Source organism: Pituophis catenifer, unplaced genomic scaffold (assembly GCF_029215685.1).
Source record: "Pituophis catenifer annectens isolate HBS135680 unplaced genomic scaffold, rPitCat1.0.hap2 SCAF_3, whole genome shotgun sequence".
Lineage (NCBI taxonomy): Eukaryota > Metazoa > Chordata > Lepidosauria > Squamata > Colubridae > Pituophis > Pituophis catenifer.
Window position 1 is genome coordinate 49,033,501 of NW_027256883.1, and position 27,934 is coordinate 49,061,434.

At 35.0% G+C, this 27,934-nt stretch overlaps 1 protein-coding gene across 1 annotated transcript in view; it reads right to left on the bottom strand.

Moving 5' to 3' along the window:
• The window catches only part of LAMA3 (laminin subunit alpha 3), a 134,772-nt gene that overhangs the window by 31,368 nt on the left and 75,470 nt on the right, over positions 1–27,934 (bottom strand). Inside the window, exons 39-57 of the mRNA XM_070942340.1 lie at positions 26,548–26,661; positions 23,704–23,813; positions 21,171–21,251; positions 20,495–20,598; positions 17,628–17,678; positions 16,817–16,968; positions 15,877–15,987; positions 13,601–13,712; positions 11,436–11,603; positions 10,779–10,975; positions 8,750–8,866; positions 8,283–8,437; positions 7,095–7,236; positions 5,531–5,630; positions 4,224–4,340; positions 3,793–3,972; positions 2,638–2,780; positions 2,183–2,356; positions 88–239 (exon numbers count right to left, since the gene is read on the bottom strand). Of these exons, the coding sequence (XP_070798441.1) occupies positions 88–239; positions 2,183–2,356; positions 2,638–2,780; positions 3,793–3,972; positions 4,224–4,340; positions 5,531–5,630; positions 7,095–7,236; positions 8,283–8,437; positions 8,750–8,866; positions 10,779–10,975; positions 11,436–11,603; positions 13,601–13,712; positions 15,877–15,987; positions 16,817–16,968; positions 17,628–17,678; positions 20,495–20,598; positions 21,171–21,251; positions 23,704–23,813; positions 26,548–26,661 (2,480 nt within the window). The remainder of the gene's footprint in view (positions 1–87; positions 240–2,182; positions 2,357–2,637; positions 2,781–3,792; positions 3,973–4,223; positions 4,341–5,530; positions 5,631–7,094; positions 7,237–8,282; positions 8,438–8,749; positions 8,867–10,778; positions 10,976–11,435; positions 11,604–13,600; positions 13,713–15,876; positions 15,988–16,816; positions 16,969–17,627; positions 17,679–20,494; positions 20,599–21,170; positions 21,252–23,703; positions 23,814–26,547; positions 26,662–27,934) is intronic.

The window sequence follows — 27,934 nt, forward strand, 5'->3', positions numbered from 1 at the left end:
CTAGAGAAGAAGAAAAATGCATACAACTGAAAGTCTTCCAATATGAGTGCAAAATAATTGGAAAGGATCTATTTTAAGGGTCCATACCTCTTAAATGTGACTTGATCCAAAGCTATGTCCCTAGTGGTTTTCTCATACAATTTTTCCGTCACTCGTATTTCATTTTCGAAGCCTCCTAGGTTATAGGCGCAAATAAGATGATCATCACGAATAGCCATACCGATATAGTTGCTGGAACTCTGAACATGAAAGCTTAAGTTAATTCTTCAGACAACTGCTACATGTTATATAATCCTTTTTTAAAAAAAATCATCAAACATAACACCTGCAAAGGAGAAGTATGCAAACAAGATCATCAGGGCGGGGACTTGTTTTCAATTTTTCTAAGTCTGCTGAGATTTTTTTTTTAAATTGCCTCATAAGCTTGTGTTCACCCTGGGACAGAAGTTGCCTTTGAGATCAATTTAAATTCAATGTAGATATTCAAGGCAATTGGATGGTACAAATCCTTTAAAGAACTCTGAATGGGTGTTTATAATCCTTTAATCTGATAGAAATTTCTAGCCCTCAAATTCAGGATTCTGTAATTTAAATCATTTCCACTAATATATAGTACAAGTAAACATACATACACAAATGCACACGTAGTAAACCCTGATTAACAGACTAATAAGTGAAGTGGTGCCTGTTTCAGCCAATGTCCTTTAAAAGGTGAATCAGATTTATGTATGTCTAAAATTTTCATATATGGTTCATAACACATGGAAAACACACAATGTCCAAAGCTTCATATGAAACAACAGGTTTAAAACATCTACATTCTAAGAATCAATTAGAAGAATTATAATAGGATGCGTAATTGACACGAATAATTCATGACAGTACACATTTGATGCTTTTAGAAAGTAATTATGTGGCTCCTTTGACATAATGACAGGAGCTTGGCTCTATTTTTAGATATAATTCCGTTTATTTCCTGCATTGGAAGATAATTTTGACCATTATTCAAATGATAAATCTTAAATTGCAAATATTAGATAAATAATTTGTTGGGGTGGAGGAATTCAGACAAAAATATGGCTATTAATATTTTAGATTGGTTTATTGTTTAGTGCCTAAAACTGATGAGATATACAGGCCCAAGAAAACCCTTACATAAGCATGGAACTGATGTCTCAAGGCCTAGAATAAAGTAAATATGTTGATTCAAAAGAGTGGAAGGCTTGGGATTTTAAACCTGAGTCTGCCAAATAAACATAGACATTAATTTTTGCATTTTGCAGTGGACTGACATTTTGCTTACATATGATTTCTTTCTTGACAGAGTGACTCCATTTTTTAAAATTCTGGAACACTGTTATGTTGTTTTCAGTTTATGAATTTTCTATTGAACTAATCAATATTGATTGCTATTATTTCATGTGATCTTCAAGGCGTGTATTTAAACATTAAGCTTAATGATTTTCCTTATGTAATATAATATTATTTATTGTTATTATCCCTCTGTTTCTGATTTTTTTCTTTTTCTTGTTTTGTTTGCTGATTTTTTTCCTTATTTTTTTGGCATATTAAGGTTATACAATTGTTAAAATGCTATCTCAAATTAAACAGCAGTGAAGAAGGTACCTAGGGCCATGTTCAAAGATACAAATACACTGTGCTTCCAGCTCATATACAACAGAGCAATCCAAAATAGGGTACTCTTTCTTATATTTCAAAGGGCTCTTAATTATCTCCTTTTATGACTAATTCAAATATAGGCTAGTACTGTATGTGATCAAGACTCAATTCAGAGCCTTTTGGGAGAATGAAGATCTTTTAGAGATAACAGAATCCAATAACTTAAAGGTTCTGGATTGGGACCACTGCTGGTGAAAACATCAATGGCGGTACTGTTACATCCATGACTTTTTCCACAGGTGCGGACGTGGCCTCTGCAATAGATAGAATGCCTCCCTTCATCTCAAATTTATTCAGTTATGGTTATTGACCAGCCAGGTAAGAAAAAAAAAGAAAAAAAAAATCTCAGAAGCAATGTTAAAATACAGCTAAGACAGAAGTTAAAAAAAAAAAGATTTAGACTTAAAATTTAAAAAATGAATAAACTACAGTAAAATAAAATATATTTTGGTTATATATTTGTGATTTTTCAATGGCTTGGTAAGAAATAGTCAACACTTACATCTTTGTTACCCAGATACATGACAAACATGTTTTTTGGTTGTGTCATGTCTTCCTTTTTACTAGGTCTTTGTAGAAGGAAAGAAAGAGAAGTATAACCCTTCAGATCATCCAGGATATCAGGAAGTCGAACTTCAACTCCCGATTTGCCATTGAATTTCATAGGGATGGCCACCTAAAATAAGGTTTGTAAGTAATTACAAATTTAGTTAGGAAGCAAAGCAAAGCTTCAATTTACACACATTTCATCAAGCCATACTGTATTTACAGTATATCAGTCTTAAACAATTCAACCAACTTGGATTTACAGTTTTGTGAATATTACTCTTATCCCCATTGGCCTGACCTATGTAGGCATCCAAAACAAAATACTTTTGAGAAAGAATACATAAAAATATTTGGATAAGTATGTGAGAATAATTTTTTAAAAGGAAGCAAGGAATTTTTGCCACACACCTTATTTGCAGCATCTCTGGCTTGCTGGATGAGCTCCCTGATGCGATTTATATTCTCAGTTATATTGCTTGTTGATATGACTTGCTGATTGATATTTGTAATCTTGTTAAACAGATCTGGGAGCATGCTTGTTAAGTTATTTACTGTTGAAAGCATTTTAAAATGAGGGAGAAATATAGGATAGTACATATCAAATTACAGTTAAAGTAACTGGAAATTTAATTTTTAGTTATTAACAATACACTAGTTTAATTACTTGTTAATTATTAGTCCCAAGTGGGAACAGAAAGGGAAAATTATAATTGACCAGCTTGCTATGCCCTATTTTGTTTTCAAGAACACAAACTAGAAGGAATAGCTACACTGTTAAGCTTAAAGCCTTTTCCAGTCTTTCATATCCTCCAAATGTCTTGAACTACAAAAATTATTCACCCATACCCAACATTCAAGGTGAAGGATTTGAGACTCATCTAAACACCTACTGGGAATTGAATTATTATAGAATTATTATTTTGGAGGAAACAGAACTAGTATTGTATTATAAACCCAATAATCACTATAGTTCTCTAACAGTGTTATACAACAGAAAGTGGAACTTTTTCCTATATACAAAATGAGGCTGATTCAGGAAGTGATAGTCCTGTGTAGACTTGCTTCACCATATAAACTTGCTTCAACTTAACAAGTTAAGCCTACCTGTGATCTGTTACACCTAAATCTACCACAATAGGTGAAACCTATCCATGACCTGATTCCTGAAATCATTACAAGCCGTGTTCCCAACTGCTTCAACCCAATGACTATGCCCTTAAAATGGAGGAAGGGGATTCAAGGATTTTTGCTCTGCTTAGATTTGATCAAAGTCTTTAAAATCAGATATCCGAGAGCTGTTTTCCATACATCTATGCTATTTAGGTTGCTATGCAACATCTTGGAAGAGATTATTCTAGAGTGTGGACCTAAATTATCTGGTTTTGACTTTTCCAGAAAATTCTCCACAATGTTTGGTTCCATATTGCTCACAGGGTGTATCTGCTAAGTGATGACTCAATAGGCATTTTAACAACTGACCTTTTTCAGAAAATATATCATAAGAAAACTCTGACATTAATTTAAAAATAGTTTAAGGAATCCATGTAAAAGGAAAAAAGCTACCTGAATTGCTTGCTTCTGTCAAAGCCTTGTTGAAATCAGTAATCTGTACATTTTCATAAGTGTTCTTTATGTTCTCAATTCCAGCTTTAATTGGGTCCAGTTCACTGAGTACATTTGTAGTAATATTGTTAGCATTCTTAATCATGGTATTTGCAGTTGTGATTAAGCTCTCTGTATCATCTAGTAGGCAGATAAAGTGGCATATAAATTCAGGATAACATTTATTTGTCTTTTAAGATACAATAATATGTAAAATGCTTTCTACTGAAATATATGAGGCTTATATTTTGCACTATTGTAAGTAAGTATATAATTTGTATACATTTTTTTGTTTCTTTTCTTCCACTTAATGCTTTTTTAATAAAAAAAAATATGGGTACAATAAATCCAATAAAATGTACATTAGTAAAAAGCCACATCATATTACTTACCTCTCTTTATTCCCTGGAGGTTATTTTGGAACTCACTAAGATCTCCCTGTATTGCAGTTTTTTTCCGTTCTGCTTCCTGAAGCTTGTTCCTCATATCATCAAGTGCTGGACTGAGATCTATAAAATAATCCACTATAAATCATCCTGACAATTATGGATTGCCCTCACTTTATTACTAATAGTAGTTTTACTATTCATGCTCTTATAACTGACTGCTTTCTGGTGAGGTTTCTGTGTTTTCCTCTAGTCATTCCTTTGCCCAGGTGGCCAGACCATGAACCTAATCACAGCCAAATTCATTTTCAGTGTAATCCTACTAGACAAATTTAGGTACCTTTAAATATGTTGCTAAATTTGAGACTTTGGAAAAAGTTCTGAGAAGAGCAACTAAGATGATCAAAGGCCTGGAGACTGAAACGTATGAAGAACAGTTGCAGGATTTGGGTTTGGCTAGTCTAGAGAAAAGAAGAACTAGGGGTGACATGATAGCAGTATTCCAATATTTGAGGGGCTGCCACAAAGAAGAAGGCGTCAAAATATTCTCCAAAGCACCAGAGCACAGGACAAGAAACAATGGTTGGAAACTAATCAAGGAGAGAAGCAACCTGAAATTAAGGAGAAACTTCCTGACAGTGAGAACAATTAACCAATGGAACAGCTTGCCTTCAGAAATCATGGGCACTTCATCACTGGAGGTTTTTAAAATGACACTGGACAGCCACTTGTCTGAAATGGTATAGGGTCTCCTGCTTGAGCAGGCAGCTGGACTAGAGGACCTCCAAGGTCCCTTCCAGCTCTATTCTATTCCAAATAAGACTTTGGTTTGAGCATTTTAGAAATATCAGAGCCCTTTTCCCAGATAATTTACAATTACTGGTAGTCAATGGTAGGAATCCAGTTCAAACAATTCTGGAAGTTGAAGTCCATACATCTTAAAGTTGCCAAGACTGTGAAACACTGATACAAGAGGAAGAAACCACTGGATTCTATAGCCTCCCTTCTCTCACACAGCTTTTACTAGGTTGAGTTTTGTAAGGTCTGTTTCTCTGAAACTCATTCTGTTGAAAGACCATCTTAAAACAAAGAAAAGCACTTCACTACCAACTACCATACTCTTAATCAACTGTAGTGACTGTGAACTAGGCTGATGTGAAAACTTTCAATTTCCAAAAAGGAGTCAGTCAGTGGTAAATATGTTATAACTTAGCTTCTAACAAGGTCAGGGCTAGAGCAATAGTAGAGGATGAAACCCTAAAACTTTTTATCATGTTTTGTAACGCTTGCAATGTATGATGTGCTGATGATACCTTGCAATGTCTTCTGTGTTTCTCGTGCTTTGTTTAACACTTTTCCACTGTTGGTTTTCAGTCTTTCAGCCATTCCAGATAAATCTTTTTCATCCACTATCTGAAAATGAAGCACTGCCAGGTAAGAGGCTTGTACAGCAAAAGAAGTGCAATTTCATAATCCAAGCCAGCAGTAGCAGAATTGCTGTAACTCTTTTGTGTGAATTCAGAACATCTGGAACTGGAGGTTGGTGCAAAATGAAGCAAGTGGCAAAAAGAGGGCCAGAACAGAGCAATATGCTCCAGAAACAGAGCTGTTACGATACAAAAATATATTTCTTTTGAAGTTTATTTACCTCAGTAGGCAAAATCTCTCTCTCTCTTTATCTATCACATTTGAAAGAACTTCCCGGGGAGAGAACACGATGCTTATATATCTCTACTTCTACCTGACCAGAACTCTGATAAGTCCTTTCAGATTGCCTGATTTTGTGCTACCATTTGTTCTATTCATCCTACCTATGACTGAAGATTACTATAAATTTTGGTGATTGTCACTATTATCTTAATAATATTGTAATATTATTGTAATAATATTACATATTATTTTATGTAATGTTATTGTATTTTATGTCTACTTTTTAGTTTTATCAATTATAGGTTTATGTGTTTTCCTGTAGGATTTTCATTTCATTTTATTTGTGTGTGTGTGTGTGTGTGTGTGTCTGTCTGTCTGTCTCTCTCTCTCTCTCTCTCTCTCTCTCTCTCTCTCTCTCTCTCTCTCATAGTTGCTATTTTGAAAAAAAAAATGTGCATCTTTTATAAATCACCTGGCAATCAAAGATGTTTCTAGTGTTTTCTATCAAAGCTATCATATAGCTTATTTTTTCTTAAGAATTTGTTTGTAAAAAGAAAAAAAAACATGGGAATTACAAATGTAAGTTAATGCTATCTTTTTCCCCAATAAATTTCATTTGAAGCAGAGTAATTATCTGGAAATCGAGATGGTAGGTAGCTGGTAAAGCCAAGACAAAAACTAGTTAAACAGCATTCTGATGAGAACAACTACATAAAGGTAAGATGCTTAGTCTCCAATCATTTCTCCCAAGAGTCACATCGAAAATTACAATTTAGTCCAACTTTGGGAGATCTCTAGAAATTGCATTCCAGGTTTCTATGTAAGATCTTAAGGTCTGCCTCAATCTGTTACTGTCCTACAAGTGCAATAGATCACATGTTAAGTTTATTTTTCTACTGGGCAGGAAGAGGATAGTCTAAAAGTAGGTCTACATCTATTACCTTGTCAAAATCAGACCAGATCTTCCTTTGAGATTTAGGTTTGCAATGACTATTCTTTTCTAGAGGTAAAAGATCAATTAAAATAGCTCATTTACATGGATTCAGATGAGTTCTAGGGGTCTTCCTATAGTTTGGTTGGTGCTCCTTTACAGAATTAGCTTTTGCTAAATTGCTCTTTAGCATCTTCTCCTGCAGCGTAGAACATGTTCAGCCTCTTTGCATACATCTTACACATGTATTAAAAAATAAAGCAACTGTATATGATGTGCATTTAGAATACTCTTACTGATAAAGCTGAATCTGCTGCACTTGATGCTTTGTTGGCTGCTGCTTCTGCTGCTCTAATAATATCAGAAATATTCTCAAAAGCGGTAGCACCTCCCACAGTACAGGTCACTAGCTCATTCTTGCTGGCATTCTTCTTGAGTCTGTGGAGAGGGGGGAAAGCCAAAATATAGTACAGGTATCAAGAAAATTAAAATACTTTGGTTGATGCTTTGGCTTTCATTGATTACGGACGGAAGGAAGGAAGGAAGGAAGGAAGGAAGGAAGGAAGGAAGGAAAGAAAGAAAAAAAGAAAGAAAGAAAGAAAGAAAGAAAGAAAGAAAGAAAGAAAGAAAGAAAGAAAGAAAGAAAGAAAGGAATGATCTAGCGCTATGCAACTTTATTAAACACAGCATATTTTGTATGATAAGCTAAGTTGAAATACTGCCATTTAAATAAGAGACTATCACTAAAAGAATATGAAATAAAAATGAATCCATTCAGGAAATAGATTTTAAAAAATGGAAATGTGTATAATTTCATCACTAATTATTTTGGGGGGAGGATGGATGGGATTAATTCAGAGAGGGCATAGTCTAAACCAGTATTTTTAAAGTGTGGTTCAAGAATCCCTGTGGGCCCCACAAAAGTTTAGGGATCTGCAGAATCAATATTATTAACCAAATATTGAAAATATTTGCAGAAAATTAAAACACTTACTTGTTTCATTATTAATTTGTTTAAAATATTATTTTCTTCAATAAAAATATTTTATTTATGTTAATATCTGATAGGTTTGATATTGTTATTTTTACATGATTCAAAGAATAAATATTCTAAGAAGGTGGCAACATCATCACTGACTAGGCAGCATTTGGGCCCCTCTTCAGGAAAGTTAATTGTGCCCCAGTACATTAAATGTCATTCATCTCTGCAATACAGTACAGCAGTCTCCCCATTCCTCTTAAATCAGTTTAAGTATAACTATCTTGTTTCCCCCAAAATAAGATATCCCCTGATAATAAGCCCAATCGGGCTTTTGAGCACATGGCAATAAAGCGAAGCGCTTATTTCAGAGTTCAAAAAAAATATAAGACAGGGTCTTATTTTCAGGGAAACACGGTACATAGTTTGCCTTTCCACCAGAAAGGAACCATGTCCAAGGAATAAACCATTCTAAAACAATTAATTTACAAAAGTGAAGACATACTCATCCAACTTTCTTGCCAGGTCTTGTAAAGAGTTGGCATACATTTCTGCTTTCACTACCAAAGGTTCCTTACTGGATGATAAGAATTGGCTCTTCAATTTTTCATCCAGATCTTTCTTTGCTCCATCCAAATTGGCAGCTAGGCTTTCATATTCCTGGAATTAGAAGAGAATTTTATGCATTGTGATTAAGATGCATAACATGTCTATAAGAAACAAGTGTAAAGTTTTTGTTTGTTTCAATTTCTTATATAAACCCCAATGGCTGCGCTTTTGAACACAACATGAAGTTTACATACAGCAAATGAGCTAGAGATGCCTTTTTCATATGTGAGTAGTAACAGCTCGTATAAATTTGCGAACAGTTACTACTATCTACAAAACCAAGTCATTTTTGGTAGTATATTCTTATTTTATCATAATATGAATGTTTCAACCTTATAGAAACTTTAATTATTTCAAATTTACCTCCTTACTCTTCTGGAACAATTCAAATATACTGTTTGTTTGAGACACTGATGCTTTAGCAGAATTCAGAAGACCCAATATGACACTCTGTTGTCTAGTCATCTCTTCTGTCTCTTTCTGATAGAAAAATAAAAAGTGATTCCCTTTATTAATGCAAAAGAAAGTACTATAGCATAGTATAATTACTATTTATATATTAATTTAAATATGATTTTATACACTGCCACAGTGGTGGGTTGCCCCCGGTTCAGATCAGTTCAGAAGATCTGGTAGTAAAACCAGCGGGAGGCTCTGCCCACCAACCCCGACGTTATCAGGAAGCTTCTGCGCATGCGCACGCGTGGCCCCGTTGCGAACCAGTAGTAAAGGTAAGTAGAACCCACCCCTGCACTGCCACAATCATACACATTATGCTTTGAGATACCCTTGGTAGCTCAAAGCATAAAAAGAAAAAAATAATAACAATAGAAGTTTTATAAAATAAATCCAACAGACAAACCTAAACTCCAAATAATTTGGTGTCAACTTCTAAATGCTTTCTGTTAAACCTTTGTTTTAAACAGCTTCTACCAATACTGAGGCCAAACACATTTCTCATAGGAAGCCATTCCAAAGGACTGGGCCAACAATGTAAAAATAACTTCCTGAAAATAGTGAAGGGCCACCAGCTATTTTCCCAGTAGTTGGGAATGGTTAGAATCAATATGATTGGGATGAAAGTGGCTGGACAGATTCCAGAGGAGAAAAGTATTAGAAAATATGTAATTCAGCCAATACCTAACTCATAAACTCCTTTGGGGATCTAGTATAACTTTTTTTTAAAAAAGGTAGAAAGGTAGGTATAAAATGACAGTAGACCATGGGGTGTGAAAGTGAAGTGTTTTTCTTTTGAACTATTTCCTAAGAAATCTCTTCAGCAAATAAATCATCAAATTAAACAGAGACATTGTTCTGTGAGGTATGGAATTTCTCAGAGTCTGGGAAAGAAGAGAGAGGTTCTCAAAATATGGCAGCTAAATAGAAGACAGATGTTTCAGCCTTACCTCTTAAGTGAGATGTCAATCCATTTGTTAGGGATTCGGTGAGAAAGAAATTCAAACAGTTCATCAAGACTCCACCTTAATGTACTTACTAATAAACTAGGATTTGTCTATACTTTTTTACTTAACTAAAATTTTGTAACTTAATCCTTTTCTTGACATTAAACCTGATTAATGAGAATCTCTTTGATTTTTTTTCTCCCTTGGTCATATCCGTTGGTCATATGCTGCTGTTAGGTGCTTGAACTACTGAACGTCTGGGTCTATATGGCCCTTAAGGAATTGAAGGAGGTCCCTATTCTCCTCTAATGTCCACCCACTTAATGCATTATTTATTTATGCTTTGTCTTTCTCCATGGAGACAGGAACATCAGGGGTAAAGCCCTGTACCTAATGTCTCCTGCCCTTCAAGGACAACTTTGTGGCTGAATTTAGCCTCTAGACAAGTCCAGTGCCTCACTCTTTCTTGCCTGTTTTCAACAGGAAAGATCTCCCACTTGGTATTCTTCTTCTTCTCTGGTTGGCAACCAAGAGCAAATGCTATTCTTAATGAAATCTACCTTGTATCTACTGCTGAAGAACTATTTCTTTTAATGAACAGTGATGAATATCTTAGGTATTTGGCATGGAAACAGAACATGAACTAACAATTTTTACATGTCCTGGTATGATTGGGTCAGTCATGGTATTTACAGGACAAAAAGAATGAGCTGGGGCATGCCAGATGACTAAACTTTTGCTTAACTATTTATTTTAGATAAACTATGTTATAGGGTACTAAAAAAATAAAATAGCAAAAAAAAAAAAAAAAACCATAGGAGAAAACTAATTCACAGGGTCTTTTACAGAATTGTCTTGAGACAAGTTACAGATTGTAATTGTTTTTGCCAAATTTTCCCCAAATTATTGAACTTTCCCCATTTAATGCAACATGCATAAAGATCCATAAGCTTAGATAGGTAAGTAGGTAGACAGTTAGATAGATTTACCTTAATCTCTTCCAAAAGACGTTTATTTTCTCCATTTAAGTTTTCAGCTAGCTTTGTTTGTTCCTTTGCTTCTCTCAAAGATTCATGAAGATCATTGAGCTTGGATTCATATTCATTTAGTGAATCTCTCACGCTTTTAATGAGTCCTTGGTTGTTTGCTTTACGCTTTTCTAGTTCATTCCTTATTCGATCTAGCACTATGCAGAATGAATAAAGCAAAACAGGGATAAGTAAATATCCTGTGAGCATTAGGTCCTTCAAGTCTTTTTGTGTCACATTCTTTCTATAAAACAATTTCTCATCGAGAAATTATTTTTAGTTGGGTAGATCAACTGGTCTAGTAAATGTAAATATAGATCGAAATTAGCCTTCAATCCTGTATATTTTTATCTTTATGTTTTCGAACTTTTGTAAAGATTGTACGACAGCAAAAGCTCAACTCAAGTCCTGAACTAGTTTCAAGCAGCAACAAAGTACAATATTGTTAAAGTGAATATTGCCAGTTTTCTTCATTGTTAGACCACAACTTCCTTTACATCCATTACAAACTCGGTGAGCATTTCCAGGCAAGGCAACAGCCTTTCTCCATCAATTCCCACCTTAATAAATCCAATCGAGCCATTTCTACCCAAAATATTTACAGTTTATAGCTCTTACAGTGTTGGGCTTTTCCGTTTTCCTTTTCTGCTTCTGTTAGCTGTTGGCCAAAATTGCGGTTTCTCATTTCATTGATCATTTGCTGAGCTTGCACCAGCTCTTTTGCAGAGTGTTCTGTAGGCAAAGAGGTTCCATCTGTAGAAGTGCCGTCTATCTGTCCCAAGAGAACTAAGACAAGAAAAACATCATTTGAATAAATAAGAGACTTTTACCATACCCTGTTACAAAGATATGTGGTATATTTTTAAAGTAGGAGTGCAAACATGCGCTCTTCAGGGCAGCTGCAAGTCTCTCCGGAAGTCACATCAATTTGTAGTGATAGAACTGGGAAATTGTTAAATATATGAGATATAACTATATTAATTATAATTGGTTTTGTCTTGCTCTGACCACTTCCTGGGCTGGAGCCCTAGCAACCAATCAAAAATCAGATAAAATACAGAACCTGTAAGCAGTCGCCCCACCCCCTCTTTTAAATTTAAAAGGTAGAACTTCCATTCGATACACTATAAGTAAATTATTAATGATATCCTAATTTATCTCAGTGGATAGAAACTGCCAATGTACACGGGGCTTATCAAAACATTGCAGTCTTATCCACGACTTCTCAGAAGTAAAATTAATTTAGTTCAATGAGATTTACTCCTGAATACTTGGCTCTAAAATAACAATAGTTCTTTCTTGACAGATGTCCCAAGTTGATATTTCCATCTCCTTTTTTTTTTTCTTTTATGAGCAAGTTGTAACCATTTTGCATATTAAGAGGACTACCCACAAGTCTATGGATGTTATGGCTATCATAAAGGTGACAAACACATCCTTGGGGGGAGGGAAATTGCCTCATGTCTTAAAACAAATGTTTGGGCTGTTTTAGACTCCTCTTCTCCAATATCCACTTTCTAGGGAAGATTGTAGAGAAGGTGATAAGTTTGCAACTATCTAGACAACTCTGAATGAAATGGATTGTCTAGATCATAACAGCTAGAATTCAGATCTGGGTATCAGATGGAAACTGCAATGGTCATCCTAGCATAACCTTTTAAAGGCCAGGGATGAGGGAATGAAACTCAACATTGATTGGTGTATCCTTCTAGGCCAAATGCAAGGACTAAGGGGTTCTCCTCCTTCCTGAGCAGCTACTTATAGTTGGTGAGGGATAGAAATAGAGTGCTTGCACCAGGGGTGGGTTCTACTGATTTTTACTACAGGCTCACATTGTGCGCAGATCACTTCTGATGACGTCCGGGTCAGTGGGCGGAGCCTCCTGCTGGTTTTACTACCGGTTCTTGCGAACCAGTCTGAACCGGGGCCAACCCACCACTGGCTTGCACATTGTATTATAGGACATTATAGAGCTCAGCCATTTCCCCTTATGATTAACATTTACTTTAAGCTGATAGATGTCATTTGTTAATATAGGGTGACCTATCATCATTGGTAGAAAAATTCAGCTTTCCTGTATGTCTCTACTCTCAGCAGGACAGACAGGAGATGAAGATCTTAATCCAGTGCTTGGAAGTGGTTAGGAAATAGATGAGAGGAACAGACCCAGGTTGAATTCATCTACAATGGCATAATTGTAGATTTGAAATTGTTCTGAAACCAGATATATTCTATTTGGGTGGGAGGTCATGCTCATATGTACTGAGCTGGTTTGCAATCTGGAAATTGTCCTGGATTTTTAGCTCCTTCTTGAACAGCATGTAGAGGACAAAACCATGAGACATTTTACAGAACATCCTCTGATGCACCAATTGCATCTTTTCCTTGATCAGGAGGAATTATGCATAAATGGTGTTTTGAGGGGGTTTTTTTTGCCTGTGTGTGGTTTTAAATAACTTCAATTGTTGTGAACAGAAGCTGTTTCAAAATCTTATTATTGCAGAAACAGGTACTGAGGAGGACAGTAATAAACCTTTTTCACTAAGATTGACTTCAAAAACTGTTCCTACTACTACTGCAATAAGGTTTTTAAACAGCTTCCACTGATATAAGCAGAAAATGTTTAAAGCCTAAATGAAGTGTAAATATCTCTGTGTGCATGAAAGAAAACAAATTGAAAACTGCCTGCTATGGTGCTGGAGAAATTAGCCAAGAATTAGTTTGGTTCACAGGCTGATATAATTTCCCCACCCTTAATGTAGAAGAAAAGACATTATTCTTACCATTAATATGGATGAGAATAGATTGGATCTTTGAAATTAAAGTTCTTCCTCTTTGATTAGTTTTACTAAAATTATTTAAAAGAGTCTGTGCTTTCTTGTAATTACCTTCAGCCTAAGATAGTGAGTTAAAAATTAGATAACATTAGTAAAAGTTTGATTTAAAAGTATTTAATATTTATTTGGGTGTTTATGTATCACCATACTTCATTAACACATGTCTTCGTAGAAGCCAGCCTAATTTGCTGTTATAAGATGACTAATTTGACCAAAAAATGAATTTGACATTTTTTTAGCCATTCATAATTTTTTTTTAATGTATTTATTGCATAAGCTTTACCAGAAATATTGAACAGATATAATACAAGGATAAAGATACAAAAGCAAAAGAACAGATACTACTAATAAAACATAAATAAAACATTATGGAAAAATAAGTATTGATAACTTGTGAGAAATCTGCTCACTCAAGATAGAAACCAAAGCTTTGGGGGATAGGTGCAACAATGTATACTACTTTTTGGTACACTATGATGATCACCAAGTTTCTCTCTAACAAACAGTGACAGAGAGAATGCCCTGAGCCAAACACTTTTATAGATTTTATATGCCTATTGACATTGACAAACAGAAATATAAAAGAAATGATACAATTACAGGTAGTCCTTGAGTTATAACAATTTATTCAGCGATTATTTGAAATTAAGACTGCACTGAACAAATCTTGCTTACAGCCAGTCTTCGACTTACAGCCAAAATTGAGCCTGGAATCTCAATTGTTGAGTGAAATGGTCATTAAGGAAAATATCACATGACTGCCCATGTACCATATTTTTTGGACTATAAGACACTCCAGATTATAAAATGCATCTAGCTTTTGGGGAGGAAAACAAGAAAAAAAAAATATGCCTCTGTCTCCCAGTAATTTGCCTCCTTGCAGCAAACAGCAAACAGCCTGGTCAGCTTCCGCACAGCCTGATTTAGCATGAGCAGCTGATTGGCGGTTGGATTGGCCTTCCAGAATACCGCCGATCAGCTGTTCCAGACTGCGGGGATCGCCACCACCCAACACCACCTCTGTGTGCCACATTCTTGGCCTCCGCACATCCTGTTTTCGGCCTCTGTATGCCCTGTTTTTGGCCTCTGCGTGTCCTGTTTCAGCCTCTGCATGCCCCATTTTTGGCCTCTGTGCGCCCCATTTTTTGCCTCCACACGTCCTGTTTTTGGCCCGTTCCAGGCAGCGGGGATAGAACGGGCCAAAAACAGGATGCACAGAGGCCAAAAATGGGGCTCATGGAGGCTGAAAATGGGATGCACGGAGGCTGAAAATGGGGCGATAGGTGGTGGTGGCAATGGGCGGCAACAGCGGCGATCCCTGCAGCCTGGAACAGCTGATCGGTAGTATTCCGGGAGGCCGATCCAACCGCCAATCAGCTGCTCGTGCTAAATCAGGCTGTGCTGACCTTGCTGTTTGCTGCAAGGAGGCAAATTGATGGGAGGCAGAGGCTGAAGGGTGGGGGACAGCAGGTGGACAGGGCTTTGGCAACATTCACTCTATAAGACGCACAGATATTACCACCCACTTTTGGGGGGGGGAGTGCGTCTTATAGACCGAAAAATACTGTGATTGCTTTGCTCAACGGCTGCAATCCTGGCACTCCTAGTTGTGGTTATTAAATGATCATGAAGGTCATTAAGCTGACATAGTACTAGATATAGAATGTGGGATACCTCAGGGCAAGGAGAGACACTGGAAGCTCTGTTTAGGAGCTGAAAATCCTCCCTGTTAAAATCCTTGCAGGGTTTTCAGCTCCTGAGTGAGAAATGTCACACAGAGCATGCATCAGGCCTCCCCCAGCCACCTGAGGCACCTGCACTGCCTATCCTATTGTGTTGCCTCTCCACTCTCTGCTTGAATTTGAATTTTGCCTCTCCACTCTCTGCTTGAATTTGAATTTTCTCATCTCTAGGGGCTGACTAAAAAAATGCCTGTCAAAAAATATCATTTCTCCTCCACACATGGAAAGGAATACCTTCGGCAGGATGCACTAACAGAACTCACATCTTCTGGATCTGAGCTGCATTTCTCCATCCTGCACAATATGGACATTAGGATAACATTTTGCCATTTATTAAAGATAGCTTGAGACCTGTTTTTTAGCATTTATTACTATCATTTTATACAAAATCTTCAAATCTCAAATCTGATTAGTCAACATAAACTTTTATTTAAAAAAGCCATGGACTGAAAGCAATATGTATAAGTTTTAAATACTTACCTTTTCTTTCAGAGCATTAATATTTTGATTAAGGTGAGACAAACCTGTCTCCAGTTCATCTACCTTTGAATTCTGTGTTTTAATAACAGAACGAGAGTGATTCAACAGACTCTGGAAATAAAGGTAGAAGATAGAGAAGATCAAGGACTTGACTCCCAATCATGTATGATCATTATGAATTGTGCATGGAAATGAATTTGCAGCTGGTGTGACTATTCTCACAAGATATCGCAGTTGGTAATTTTACCAGATGCATTTCCCCCACAACATTTTATTGAACTTGAAAAAAAATATAAAATAAAAGAGCAAAAGAAATAAAAAAATAAAGTTGAAGAGAGGAAAAGAGGGCAGAGAAAAAGCAAAATTTGGAGTGCAGCCAAGAAGGGACAAAAAACTGTAGAAAAGAGTTACTTCCAACTTTCTTTGGTACAGATACAAGCATTGAATATAATGCTCCTTTGAACTACAGTAAAACATAGCACACAATACTTCTGCAGGCATAAACAGTTCAAGTCATCAAATCCCAAGGCCAAAAGTTCATTTATTTCCATTTCAAGCAAAATTTTAGCACTATGCTTTTGACAAACTAACCAGAAGAAGGCAATACTGCTATACTCTGCCAAGGATACATGTCCATGAAGTCAGCAGAAGTTGTACAGGAATTGGGCTGAGTTAAATTTTAAAGAAGGCTTCTAAGACAAATCCATGAATAATACATTCCAACAGTTTCATCTGAATTGGCTGCTAGGGTCTTTCTTTTGAAGTGGTATAAGAAAGAGTAATGGAATGGGTTTCATCAAAATTCAGAACCATATTCCAGCCCCATAAGAACACTTAATATGACATTTCTCTTACTGAACTGCTTCTAAAGCGTATTTCAGAAGTGTACTCAAACCTCTGGAAAATGTACCCAAACCCATGGAAAGCCAGGTGGAGTTACCTCTAGTTGCTTGCTACGGACTTCCAAGTGCTTCATCTGGCCCAGCAGTTGGGCACTAGTGTTGATACTTTGCATTTGAAATTCAATCACTCGGAGCTCACTTCCCATTGTACTCAAATCTTCCAGCAATGTGATTACACAACTCTCACAAGCTAAACAAAAAAGAACACACATGGAAGAGTTTAAATATACTTTTTAATTATAATTGTATATAATATACAATTACTTTTTAATATTTACATATTTAACAAAACATTTAATATTTTAATATTACAATTACAATTAATATAAAATTACTTTTTATATATTCCAAAAAAAAAAAAAAGAATGGGTCTACTGAAAACAATTATGGGACAAAAAGATATTTCTAGAAAATGTTATCTGTTACTAAAGCCAATAACAAAACTTTTGAAATGGTGTCATAAAACCATGTCATACAACTGTACTGCTTGACTGCACTATTTTACTGTTACAACCAACAATAAAATCAAGTACATGTAAGATGGTAATCAAATCCTTGAAGCCATTCTTTGTATATCTCTCATGTTAGCTCAACCTTTCCTAACTTGTTGCCCTCCAGATGTGTTGGATTACAACTTTTAGCATCCTCCTCACCATTAACAGAGAGATTCCCTCGCACTACTGGGGAGGGATAATTAAATAACTTGCTCTGAATAGGCTTATTATCCACAAGAAAATACCAGAATTGCTCTTTCTAATCTCTCACAACATAGCTCTTTATTAGTGCTATATATATAAGCACTAATACATAATACATATAAGATGTCAGACAAAATAGTTTATAACTTACAATTACAATCTTCATTTGGATCTATGTCTTTTGGTTCTTGGCTTATGCATTCTGGAAATTAAAAGAAAAAAGAGGAAAAATTAAAATTACAGGATGAAACAATTACAGACATAAATGTGAGAAAGCTGATAGTGTTATTGATGCCCTCTTCACTCCATCAAAAAGCTGCACGCTGTTATGCAGGTAAAAACATAGGTTCCCTAGAATCAATATTATAAAATATTATTTACCTACTTTCTCTCTTTCTTTACTTAATGTATATGTGTCCCATTTTATTCTCCAAAGTTAGAGGTTTACAATAAAAATACATTAGAGAGGAAGTTTACAGGATCTTGTAGAGTTCTCCCCAAAGTTAAATTTACAAATTGCTTTCTTGTCTTTCTTCAAGTAATAGCTTTAGATAATGTGAACAACTTATACCATAATATTCGGTCATACTCCTGGGCCCTTCAGAAATCCAAGGCATTATTTACTAAATATCTTAGCAGGGAGGAAAACAAGGTAATTTAAGGAGTCCTGAACTCATCCACTGATTTAACTTTTTGAGCTCAGAAACAAAAGATGTGGCATTAGAATACCAAAATGGGAAAATATAATCAAAACACTCAACCAAAACAACCGTATTTATGGTTCTTAGCCAGTGGCGGGTTGCCTCCAGTTTGGACTGGTTCTATAGAACCGGTAGTAAAACCGGCAGGAGGCTCCACCCACTAACCCCTATGTCATCAGGACACTTCTGCGCATGTGCAGAAGTGTGCACGCATGAGCGAAGCAATCTGATTTCGAATATCATCTCATCTCATTAACTTCAACCTCCAAGTTAAAGCAATTTTGCAGGACAAGCAAATACAAAATTCAAGGCCTATCCTGCAAATATTGCTATTGAAGATTAAGTAGATCGCTTTTTCTCAACCTCAATTACTTTAAGATGTGTAGACTTGAACTACCAAACTTCCCCAACCAGGCTAAATACCAAAGTAGTTATCACTTTTAATCACTTTTATCTCATGACACATAAAGAAAGGTGCCAATTAAATATGACATGTCGTTAAATGAGAACATCCAAAGATATGCAATTATAGATTTCAATAAGCTACTGCATGACCACAAGGCTCAATACACTACAGCAAAACCACAATGACATCAGGATTTGCTAAAGCAACTGCATCGAGACTGAACTTGTTCTAGCAACTGTTAGTTTAAGCAGCAGAACAGCACTTTAAAATATGTTGTTTGAAATATATGTGCCCACTTATATAATTCTAGTAGTTTACATAATGGAATTGGGAAAATAACATTGCCTTTGAGACAGAAAGCATCATAATATATTCAGATAAAACAGGTTTCCTTATATCTATGTCAAACATTTCAGAGACTAGAACTGAAAAATATCTGCAAGTCTCAAAACAAAAGTCAGTTATGTGTCCTTGGCAAATAAAATTTTCTCAAACATAGGCCTGGCCATGGGCTCGCCTTTGGCTCTGGTTGAGGAAAGATTCTTGTTGGTTTGGAAACAAGTTCTACTAGCTCTTGTATATTCTTGTTCGTGATTTGGATTCCTTGGTTCAGTTCCTCGCTTTCTGCTTTCTTGCTCATTTCTAACAGTTGCCTTTGACTCAGACTTGAAATGTAAGTGCTCATGCATCATTATATGGGCTCCAGGTCTGACATCTCTGCTGAGTAATTCAGAGTGCATACAATGCATGCTGGGTAGAAAACCTGGGGAACTCTAGATGTTGCAGAAATATAGCATCTTACATAGAAATAAGAGCACCAACCTAGAAAATTGAATTCAAAAATCAAGGTGCAAAGCACCAAACTCTCTAATACCTAGTATGTGTTAACTAGCAAGCACCAAGTAAGCGAGCCACAAATCTGTAATAGTATGTGGGAATAATTTTGGGAGACTGGGCCCCGAATTGCTGCCTAGGGAATGGTCATTCCCACATACCAATACAAAACCCTACATAAAGGGATCCATTAAAGTCACATTATAAGAATATTGTTGATAGACTAATATTTTCATTTAGATAAAATTGTATCTTTTTAGTTAGTGTCTCAGATATATATTATAAAATAATGTTTCTTTTTCTATTATAATCCATTAATGATTTTTTTTCTTATACGAAACTTCGTTCTGATTCAGAAATGGCTAAACAAAGACACATTATTGAAATCAACTGGAAAGTTTAGATGAAGGGAATATTATAACTGTTGCAAGGTATAATCATAGAATGCATTTAGGATTCCTTTAATTCTGCAGATAGTTGTGTTGTTAAAAAAATACCCACAGCAGTTAGGCAATTTTACATTTGGGAATTCAAATTAAAACCTTCAGCATCTTTCACTACTGGCCATATCAGTTGAGGCTGCTGGAAGGTGTAACTCAGCAATATCTGAATATATTCATGGTGCCTATTGTTCAAATTTATCTTCCTTGAAACTTTGAAACAATTAACATTAAAATTGTATAGAAGAAATTAATAATTCATGTGGATATCTAAATTACCTAAATGCAATCAGCAATGAAATCTGTAGGATGTAGAACACATAAATCAGGATCATGCTGTTTAAACGTTAACTAACACATTTAATTACTTCATTAAAACCACAAATGTGTAAAACAGGATTTTCAGATACGGAGGAATTATAGCAGCAGCCAATGGATCTTGGGACTTATACTTCAACAACATCTGAAGAGCTAGATTTTTCTCATCCTTATACTTTGTAATAAGAATGAAGAGCTATAAGCAGAGAATGGAAAATATAATTTTTATTTGCACAGGAGTCTTTCTCTAAATTATACTCAAATATTCTATGGTTTCCTTTTTGATATTATTCAGAAATGTTTATGTCACTTTACATACCCCCAGTCAAGCGATCACATTTTGTGAGCTGGCCATTCTCCAGGCAATTACATTTTTGACAGTATCTGTATTTCAGTGGATTTCCAAAATAACCAGGAGCACAGCTACAAAATAAATTAATGAACAAATAAAACTCACAACTGATATAAATCAACTGACAATAAAACAGTTTCTGCTGGCTTAAAAAATCTGCATCACATCCATAAATTTTAACAATTTGTGTTACAATTGTCTAACCTGACCAAATAAGGCAAAAAGATACTTAGTTTATTTGATATCATAAGAATCTGAGCATACTTAGCTTTCTGTGGACTGCATCAATACTTCATACAACTCTTCAGGTTGAAAAACATCAGTGGATACAGTATGAATATTTAATGCATAATTGGACACTGGTACAATTTACTTCAAAGAACATGAAATTAAATAATCGTAAACAGGATGAACAGAGTATTCTGAAACTCTGAATCAAGGACAGCAGCTTATGTTTACTAAAGAGAGCATGTGTGCACATGTACATGTTTAGAAGCCTTGTAGCACTTTGGACTCCAGCCCAAGCATGAAAATATTGTCTCTGTTTAGAAAACAATATTTTCCAATATTTTACTAGTTTCCAATTGAGAAGATCTGTTTTAACTTTCTACATAGTAAATCAGTATTGAGACAAGTCACATACCTTTCACAATGCTTTCCAGAATAGCCTTCTTTGCAAAAACATTGAATTGCTCCATTATCTTCCAGACAGCCAGAAGCAAAACTACATATTAAAAATATATATAAGAAACATGAAAAACCTGAAAGTAGCTGCTTTTTCTTTTAAGGCATAGTTATACAGATTATGGGGAAAGAAAAATAATAAGGGTTATGTTACTGTCTGAACATCGAATAAAAGGCTAACACAAATAATTCCAGTCACAGACAAGTTGCAACTATTTTTGCTCATACTTCATTGCCTATCACTTTTTTTTTTGCAAAATCGGAATGCAGCCCTACAATCCTGAGAACATTCTAGAAATCCAAATTGTGCAATAATAAATTAGGGAATTAAAAAAAAGACATTGGATTATATTTTATTACTGAACAAGAACAAACCACTGCTCTTCTTTCTTTAGGAACTGAATCTGCATGTTTACCTGGGAAATCTAAATATCTCCATTTTATAAATTGAAAGGATTATCTCCATATTCACTAGATCATTGAGCAATAAATAAAAGGCTGTCTATACATATCTAACAAAGAAAATTATTACAACTTTTCCTAGTCTACAATATTACCAGGACAACCCATGGCCTTCCTGAAATGGCTGCATTACAACTCCCACAATTGTTCCCCATCAGTGATACCTAGATGGAGGTTTTGGCAACTAGAGTTCAAATAACATCTGGAGAGTCATCATTTGGCCAGCTCTATTATTGCCCCAATTGCCTTCCCTTTTTGAAATAAACAGCATGGAACCAGGGAGAGCTTCAGTGGTCTATACTAATCAAGCAACTATAGGCCTTCCCTAAAAAAGCGAAGGTATTATTTCATTACACTATGTACAAAAACACAACCAAGTCTTTTAAATGCAATCGGGCAATTAGCCTTTAAGGTATCACAACATTATTTTGGTTTTATTGAAATGAACTAAACTTTCAGAAAATTACTCCAATATTCACTTTTATTTCTATTATTTTTAATGCACTCATATCATATTCAGAGTAGAAGACATAAAATAAATGTCCGTTGTATCTGGCAAAATAAATGAATAAAAGCAATGAGTTTGGCTTTAAATACATTTTAGATTAATATACAAGAAATGTCTACTATATTTGGCAAAATAAATGAGTAAAAGCAACGAATTTGCTTTAAATACATTTTAAATTAATATCAACTAAATAAAATATATTTTAGGCCAAACCAGCTGACAAATTGGAGGCCAAGTCTCTTGCACCATAAATTTCTTTTAAAGTGGATTGTAGTTGCAATGATGCAGAAAATGTATTCTCTCCTGTCTCCTCCTCAAGCTAAATTCCTCCAAAAGTGCAGATTTACATTTCCACAACTCCCAGTTAGGATGTTAGTTAGCAATTATGGTAATTATAGGAATTGATGCCCAGCACATCTAGAGGATACCAATTTAGTAAAGGCTTTATTAAGGTCATGAGTCACACTGCAATAGCGCTTTTCAAAAATGTAATCCAATAGGAGATCTGATCCAAGATCATCAATATCTCATTTAAAATGACTATTTATGTGTAGTGAATGCACTTAAAATTGGAATTTGTGGAAATTGCATTATGATTTTTTCAATTTTTTTATTTTTTTATAAAAATGTCAAATCAATGTGTGAGGAGTATGGCGCCTGGGTGTCATACATTCTAATACAAATAAAACTAATCAGGTTAATCATACATTCAATCCCCTTATGTATTTCTAATAATAATACACACTTGTATTAAGTTATGTTCTATCATTGTTCAATTATTCTACATTTTCTCTTGTTATTACTTTCATTTTATGATATGAAAATGTATACACTAATATTCCCCCTTCTCTTGTTTCTATCACTTATTCTATCATCATATCACCCTTTATTAAAAGACTTTTTCTTTCTTTCCTATGTAATTTCTAATCATGTCACCTACCTACAAAAATGGGGGGGGGGGAATAAGAAAGGAAAAAAGAGAGAGAGAGAAAAGGAAAAACAACTCAGAACAACAACAAAAAAGAAAAATCATCCATCCATCCTCTCTTGCCCACTTCAATACTTTAGTTGCTATGCTTTAAAGGAAAGATAGGAAAAAGCAAAAGCAAATTAGAATAATAAAAAAGAAAAAAAAACCATCTATCCATCATCTCTTGCTTCAATACTTCAATTGCTCTGCTTTTTTTTTTCCTTGCCCTCTGAATTCCTCTCTTAAATCTTTGTCTTTTTCTATGTCTGCATTATGATTTTTTTCCTTCATAGGAAATTTCTTATTTTATTTTATATGAAGATGTTCAAGATGAGTGACCATTATCATCTTACCCTCCATGCCACCAGCCCTATCCATAACAAACCACAATGACACTAAAATTCTATCATTTGTGCATCATAGCATGATTGCACAAATAACAGAATTATCTGATAGCTGTTTTCATTATCATAAAGACACAGTATTTTCACCAGGGCAACTTTGAGCCAAGCACAATTAATACAGCTTCCCATTGTCAACCCAACCAAGTACCTGTTTGTGTAAGGGCAGTGACATTCCTTACAAAGTCCTTGACTGGCATCTTGAAAATATCCTTCTTTACAACGCTCACACTTTTCTCCAGCAGTATTATGTTGACAGTTCTTTTTAAAAATATACAGAAACCAGAAGGTTAGCAGTGGTCTTATTTTTCAAGTTTATTATTAATACCAACGTGAGAAAATGACCATTGTTATCAGAAGTGGCTTTCAGCAGGTTCTGATCAGTTCTGGAGAACCGGTAGCAGAAATTTTGAGTAGTTTGGAGAATCGGTAGTAAAAATTCTGACTGGCCCCGCCCCCATCTATTCTCTGCCTCCCAAGTCCTAGCTGATTGGGAGGAAATGGGGATTTTGCAGTATCCTTCCTCTGGAGTGGGGTGGAAATGGAGATTTTACAGTATTCTTCTCCTGCCATGCCCACCAAGCCATGCCCACCAAGCCACACCCACAGAACCAGTAGTAAAAAAATTTGAAACCCAACCACTGATTGATATGCTACCACATATTTACCTTATTGAAGACTGAACAAATAAATTAGACCCAGTTAGTGTCTAGCTAAAGGGTGTGTGGACAATTCTCTCCTGCTAAGTTCCAGAAGTAATGACATAATATAATTACACAGATGGTCACACATTATTAATTTAAAGTAGCAGGTGTTTTACAATTAAGATACTCTTGGTAGAAGTGATTTAGCAGTTATAATAAAGTTTGCTTTCACCTAGCTTGTAGGTTCTTGTAATAAATAAATTAGTCTGATATTTTGATCGTCATCTTCAGTTGTATAGATTCACTTCTTAAAGCAATGGGGGTATAGCTCACCAATTTGACTGAAGATCAATATGTCTCATGAGGATGAAATATTTTTACATTCATACAGACTGATCTATGTAACTTGTTGATGCATATTTTTATTTATTTGTATCCCACCTGTATCATTTTTACAAATAACACACGGCGTTGAACATATCTAGCACATCTATTTTCCCCACAACAATCCTGTGAAGTGGGTTGTGAGAGAGTGACTGGCCAAAGTTACCCAGCTGGCTTTTATGGCTAAGGTGGGACTTGAAGCCACCATCTCCCACTTTCTTGTCCAGTGCCTTAACCACTAAACCAAACTCAAACTGGCTCTCATATTATAGCTTAGAAGGACCGGAAAAATGAAAAGCTCTCCCACCAGCATGAAAATTAAATCCTACTGCAATATTAATCATCAATCCTACTCTACTGGTATTAATATAATTTTTCTGTCATAATATGCCAGTATTAGGCACTGGGCAGGGAGGAACTTCAAGCTACATGGCTCCATATCTTCTGGATCAATAGGTTTTCTACCCATACGAACAATTCTTAGTCTACCTGATACTAATTGATTAAATTATTTATCTGTGATCATAAATTTGTTATTGCTTTTTATCTAAAGGAACATACAGTAATACCTTATAAACTATTTTAAAATCTCATTCTGTGTTGCATTTTTGAATGGAAAGGAAGACTTAACTAACAATGCTAACTAGCTATCCAGATAGAATGCATGCTATAAAAATCTATTGCAAATATGATATTTATCTAATATACAGTATGAATAACCATCAGGGCTACCAAATCAAGGTTGCAAAACAGAAAACATACAACTACTAGATCCTCATTCTATCCTACCATCTAGGAGTCATGTGGATTTGTGCCACCCAATCTAGTAGCAATGATGGGCATTAAAGATACTTAGAAGAAGACTGAAAAAGTTAATATTTAGAAAATTATTGTCTTAGGGCAATGTACACTATCTAGCTCTTGTTGGTTGTGTTTGCTTGTTATGGCCTGTTCCTCAATCGAAATGCCTTATGATTCACACCTATTTGGAACAAGCTGATTTGGCGAACAGCTCCTACATTTAAACTCAAAAGGGTTTGTCAAAAACAAAGTCAAGAAAAGTATTGTGTAATGTCAAAGAACTCTGTACAGGCAATGAATAATGAGTAAGTATGAGCAAAAAAAATGCGGGCAAAGAAAGAGGTTAGGCTGCAAATATATTTACTTAAGAAAAAAGAATTTAAGAATATTTTTTTTCCAGTATACTATAGAAAAAACGGCAATGAAAGGTTTTGCAAGTCTGTGGTATGCAAAAACATGCAGCCTTGTCCCCTGGATTAGAACTTTTATTCAAACAAGTATTGCCAATCATGCTCCTTTATACATATTTGCTTTGATTAACTAATTTCAAAAGGAAATAATACCAAAAATCAACATTGCTGTGTAGAGATCACATGTCTGGGTAGGTTAACATTATACCTCCCAATTCCTTTCCCCTTGCTTATAAATTAATCCTGCCAATGTTTACTCTTTGGCAAGAACTGCTATTACATTCCATGGCTACATATGTATGACCACAATTTAATGAGCCAAACAAGTGCAAGGAAATCATTTTTAAAGGTGGCTTAACATCTTGGTTTATTTCATTGTTCATTCCTCTGATACAACATGAAATCCATAATTAACATGAACTCTTCACATGGAAGAAAAGAGCGAAGCAACCTAGCATCTGACCATATCTCAGCCTGTAAACTAAGTTAACTGTGTACAAGTGCAACCTTGGTAACTCTGGTTAAAAGAGAAAAAATATGAAATGCATGCAAGCACCAGAAATGAAGATAATTCATGCTTCAAAGCTGACAAACTTCTGTGGACATTTTTGCTGTAATAGATATGTCAGTTTTTACTATACCTCAAAGACGTTTCTATTTTTGCAGGCACAAGCAATTTCTCTGAAAGTTATTACTGGCCTCAAGCAAAAGAAATTAATAAGAGCACTTGCAGCAACATTTGTTGTAAATACTTACAATACAAATTCCAGAACCATCCAGGCATCTATCTGAATTTCCATTACAATTGCACGGAACACACCTTCCTGTAAATAGACCCACACTCTCACGATAGAATCCTGGACTGCATTTCTGGTGCATAGAAGAGAAAAGAAAAGTTAAATAATGGTTTGAGAAGATTAGAAAATTCATTGTTTTAAAGTGATATTGGAAAGTAGAAGAAAATTAATTATGGTTCAGGATCACTGACATATTAGTATATATTACATGTTGAATACAGACAAAACACAATAAATTACATAATGCAACTTTTTTTTGCTTATGTATACAAATTCTGCTTTCTTTTCTTCACCCAAGCTGATGAACAGGTCAGGAAATCCTCTACTTTCTACAACTTCCCTTTTCATCTAGATGTTAACCATAATACTGGACAATTCAGGCTATTAAGCAAATCGTAGAAAAATAAAGAACTGTAGTTAGTGGAAAACTTCTTGGTTAGCTTGATTTTTCCCAGGAAGGGGTTGTTATGCCTAACCAAGGCTTATTTACACCTCTGCTTATTATAAGATATCACTGAACACAAGCAATATCAATTTCAAAGTCCATGAACTACTTAAACACTGAAAAAAAAGTACATATTAAATTACAGATGTCTGTCACAAAATATTTTATGAATTCTATCACTATATTGATGATTAGATAGTATACTGTATATTTCATTTGCTATTCAGAATATTTTGAGATATATATGCAGTATTCATTATTATCTTTCAAGCAATCAGCAATTAATTTCCAAAGTATTGCTATGATGGCAGTGTATTGATTACTATGATAGACTGAAAAACTTTGGGGGAAATTCTAAACTATGTTTTTGAGCTTGTGGAGAAAAGATGGATGTAAATAATAATAATAATAATAATAATAATAATAACAACAACAACAACAACAACAACAACAATAATAATAATAATAATAATAATAATGCAAATCCAGTCTAAACTGTTGGACTGTGCAATGAACCAAATTACGAATATCCATGTTCTCTCTGTGCATAAATACACAGGAGAAAAATCTCAGTGTCACACCCCATTGGACTTGTCTTTGACCTCTGTCTGATTATGGGATTTAACTGAAATACCGAAAGCCACAAAGGTTGCAGACAACTGGGCTGAGGATTGCCCCACAGAAAGAAAAGCCATTTACATCTTAGTCATCTCATACAAGAATGCCACATCCATTAATTAAAATGTCTCTGATAACTTATACAGTATAATCTAGTAATAGATAATTTGTAAAACTAAATGTCTTTCATGAATTGAATGAAAACTGGTAGAAATAATTCAGAAATTTTTTTTTGAAACCATCTTTATAGTTTTTGTGACACTAGATTATTCTCATCAAAAAA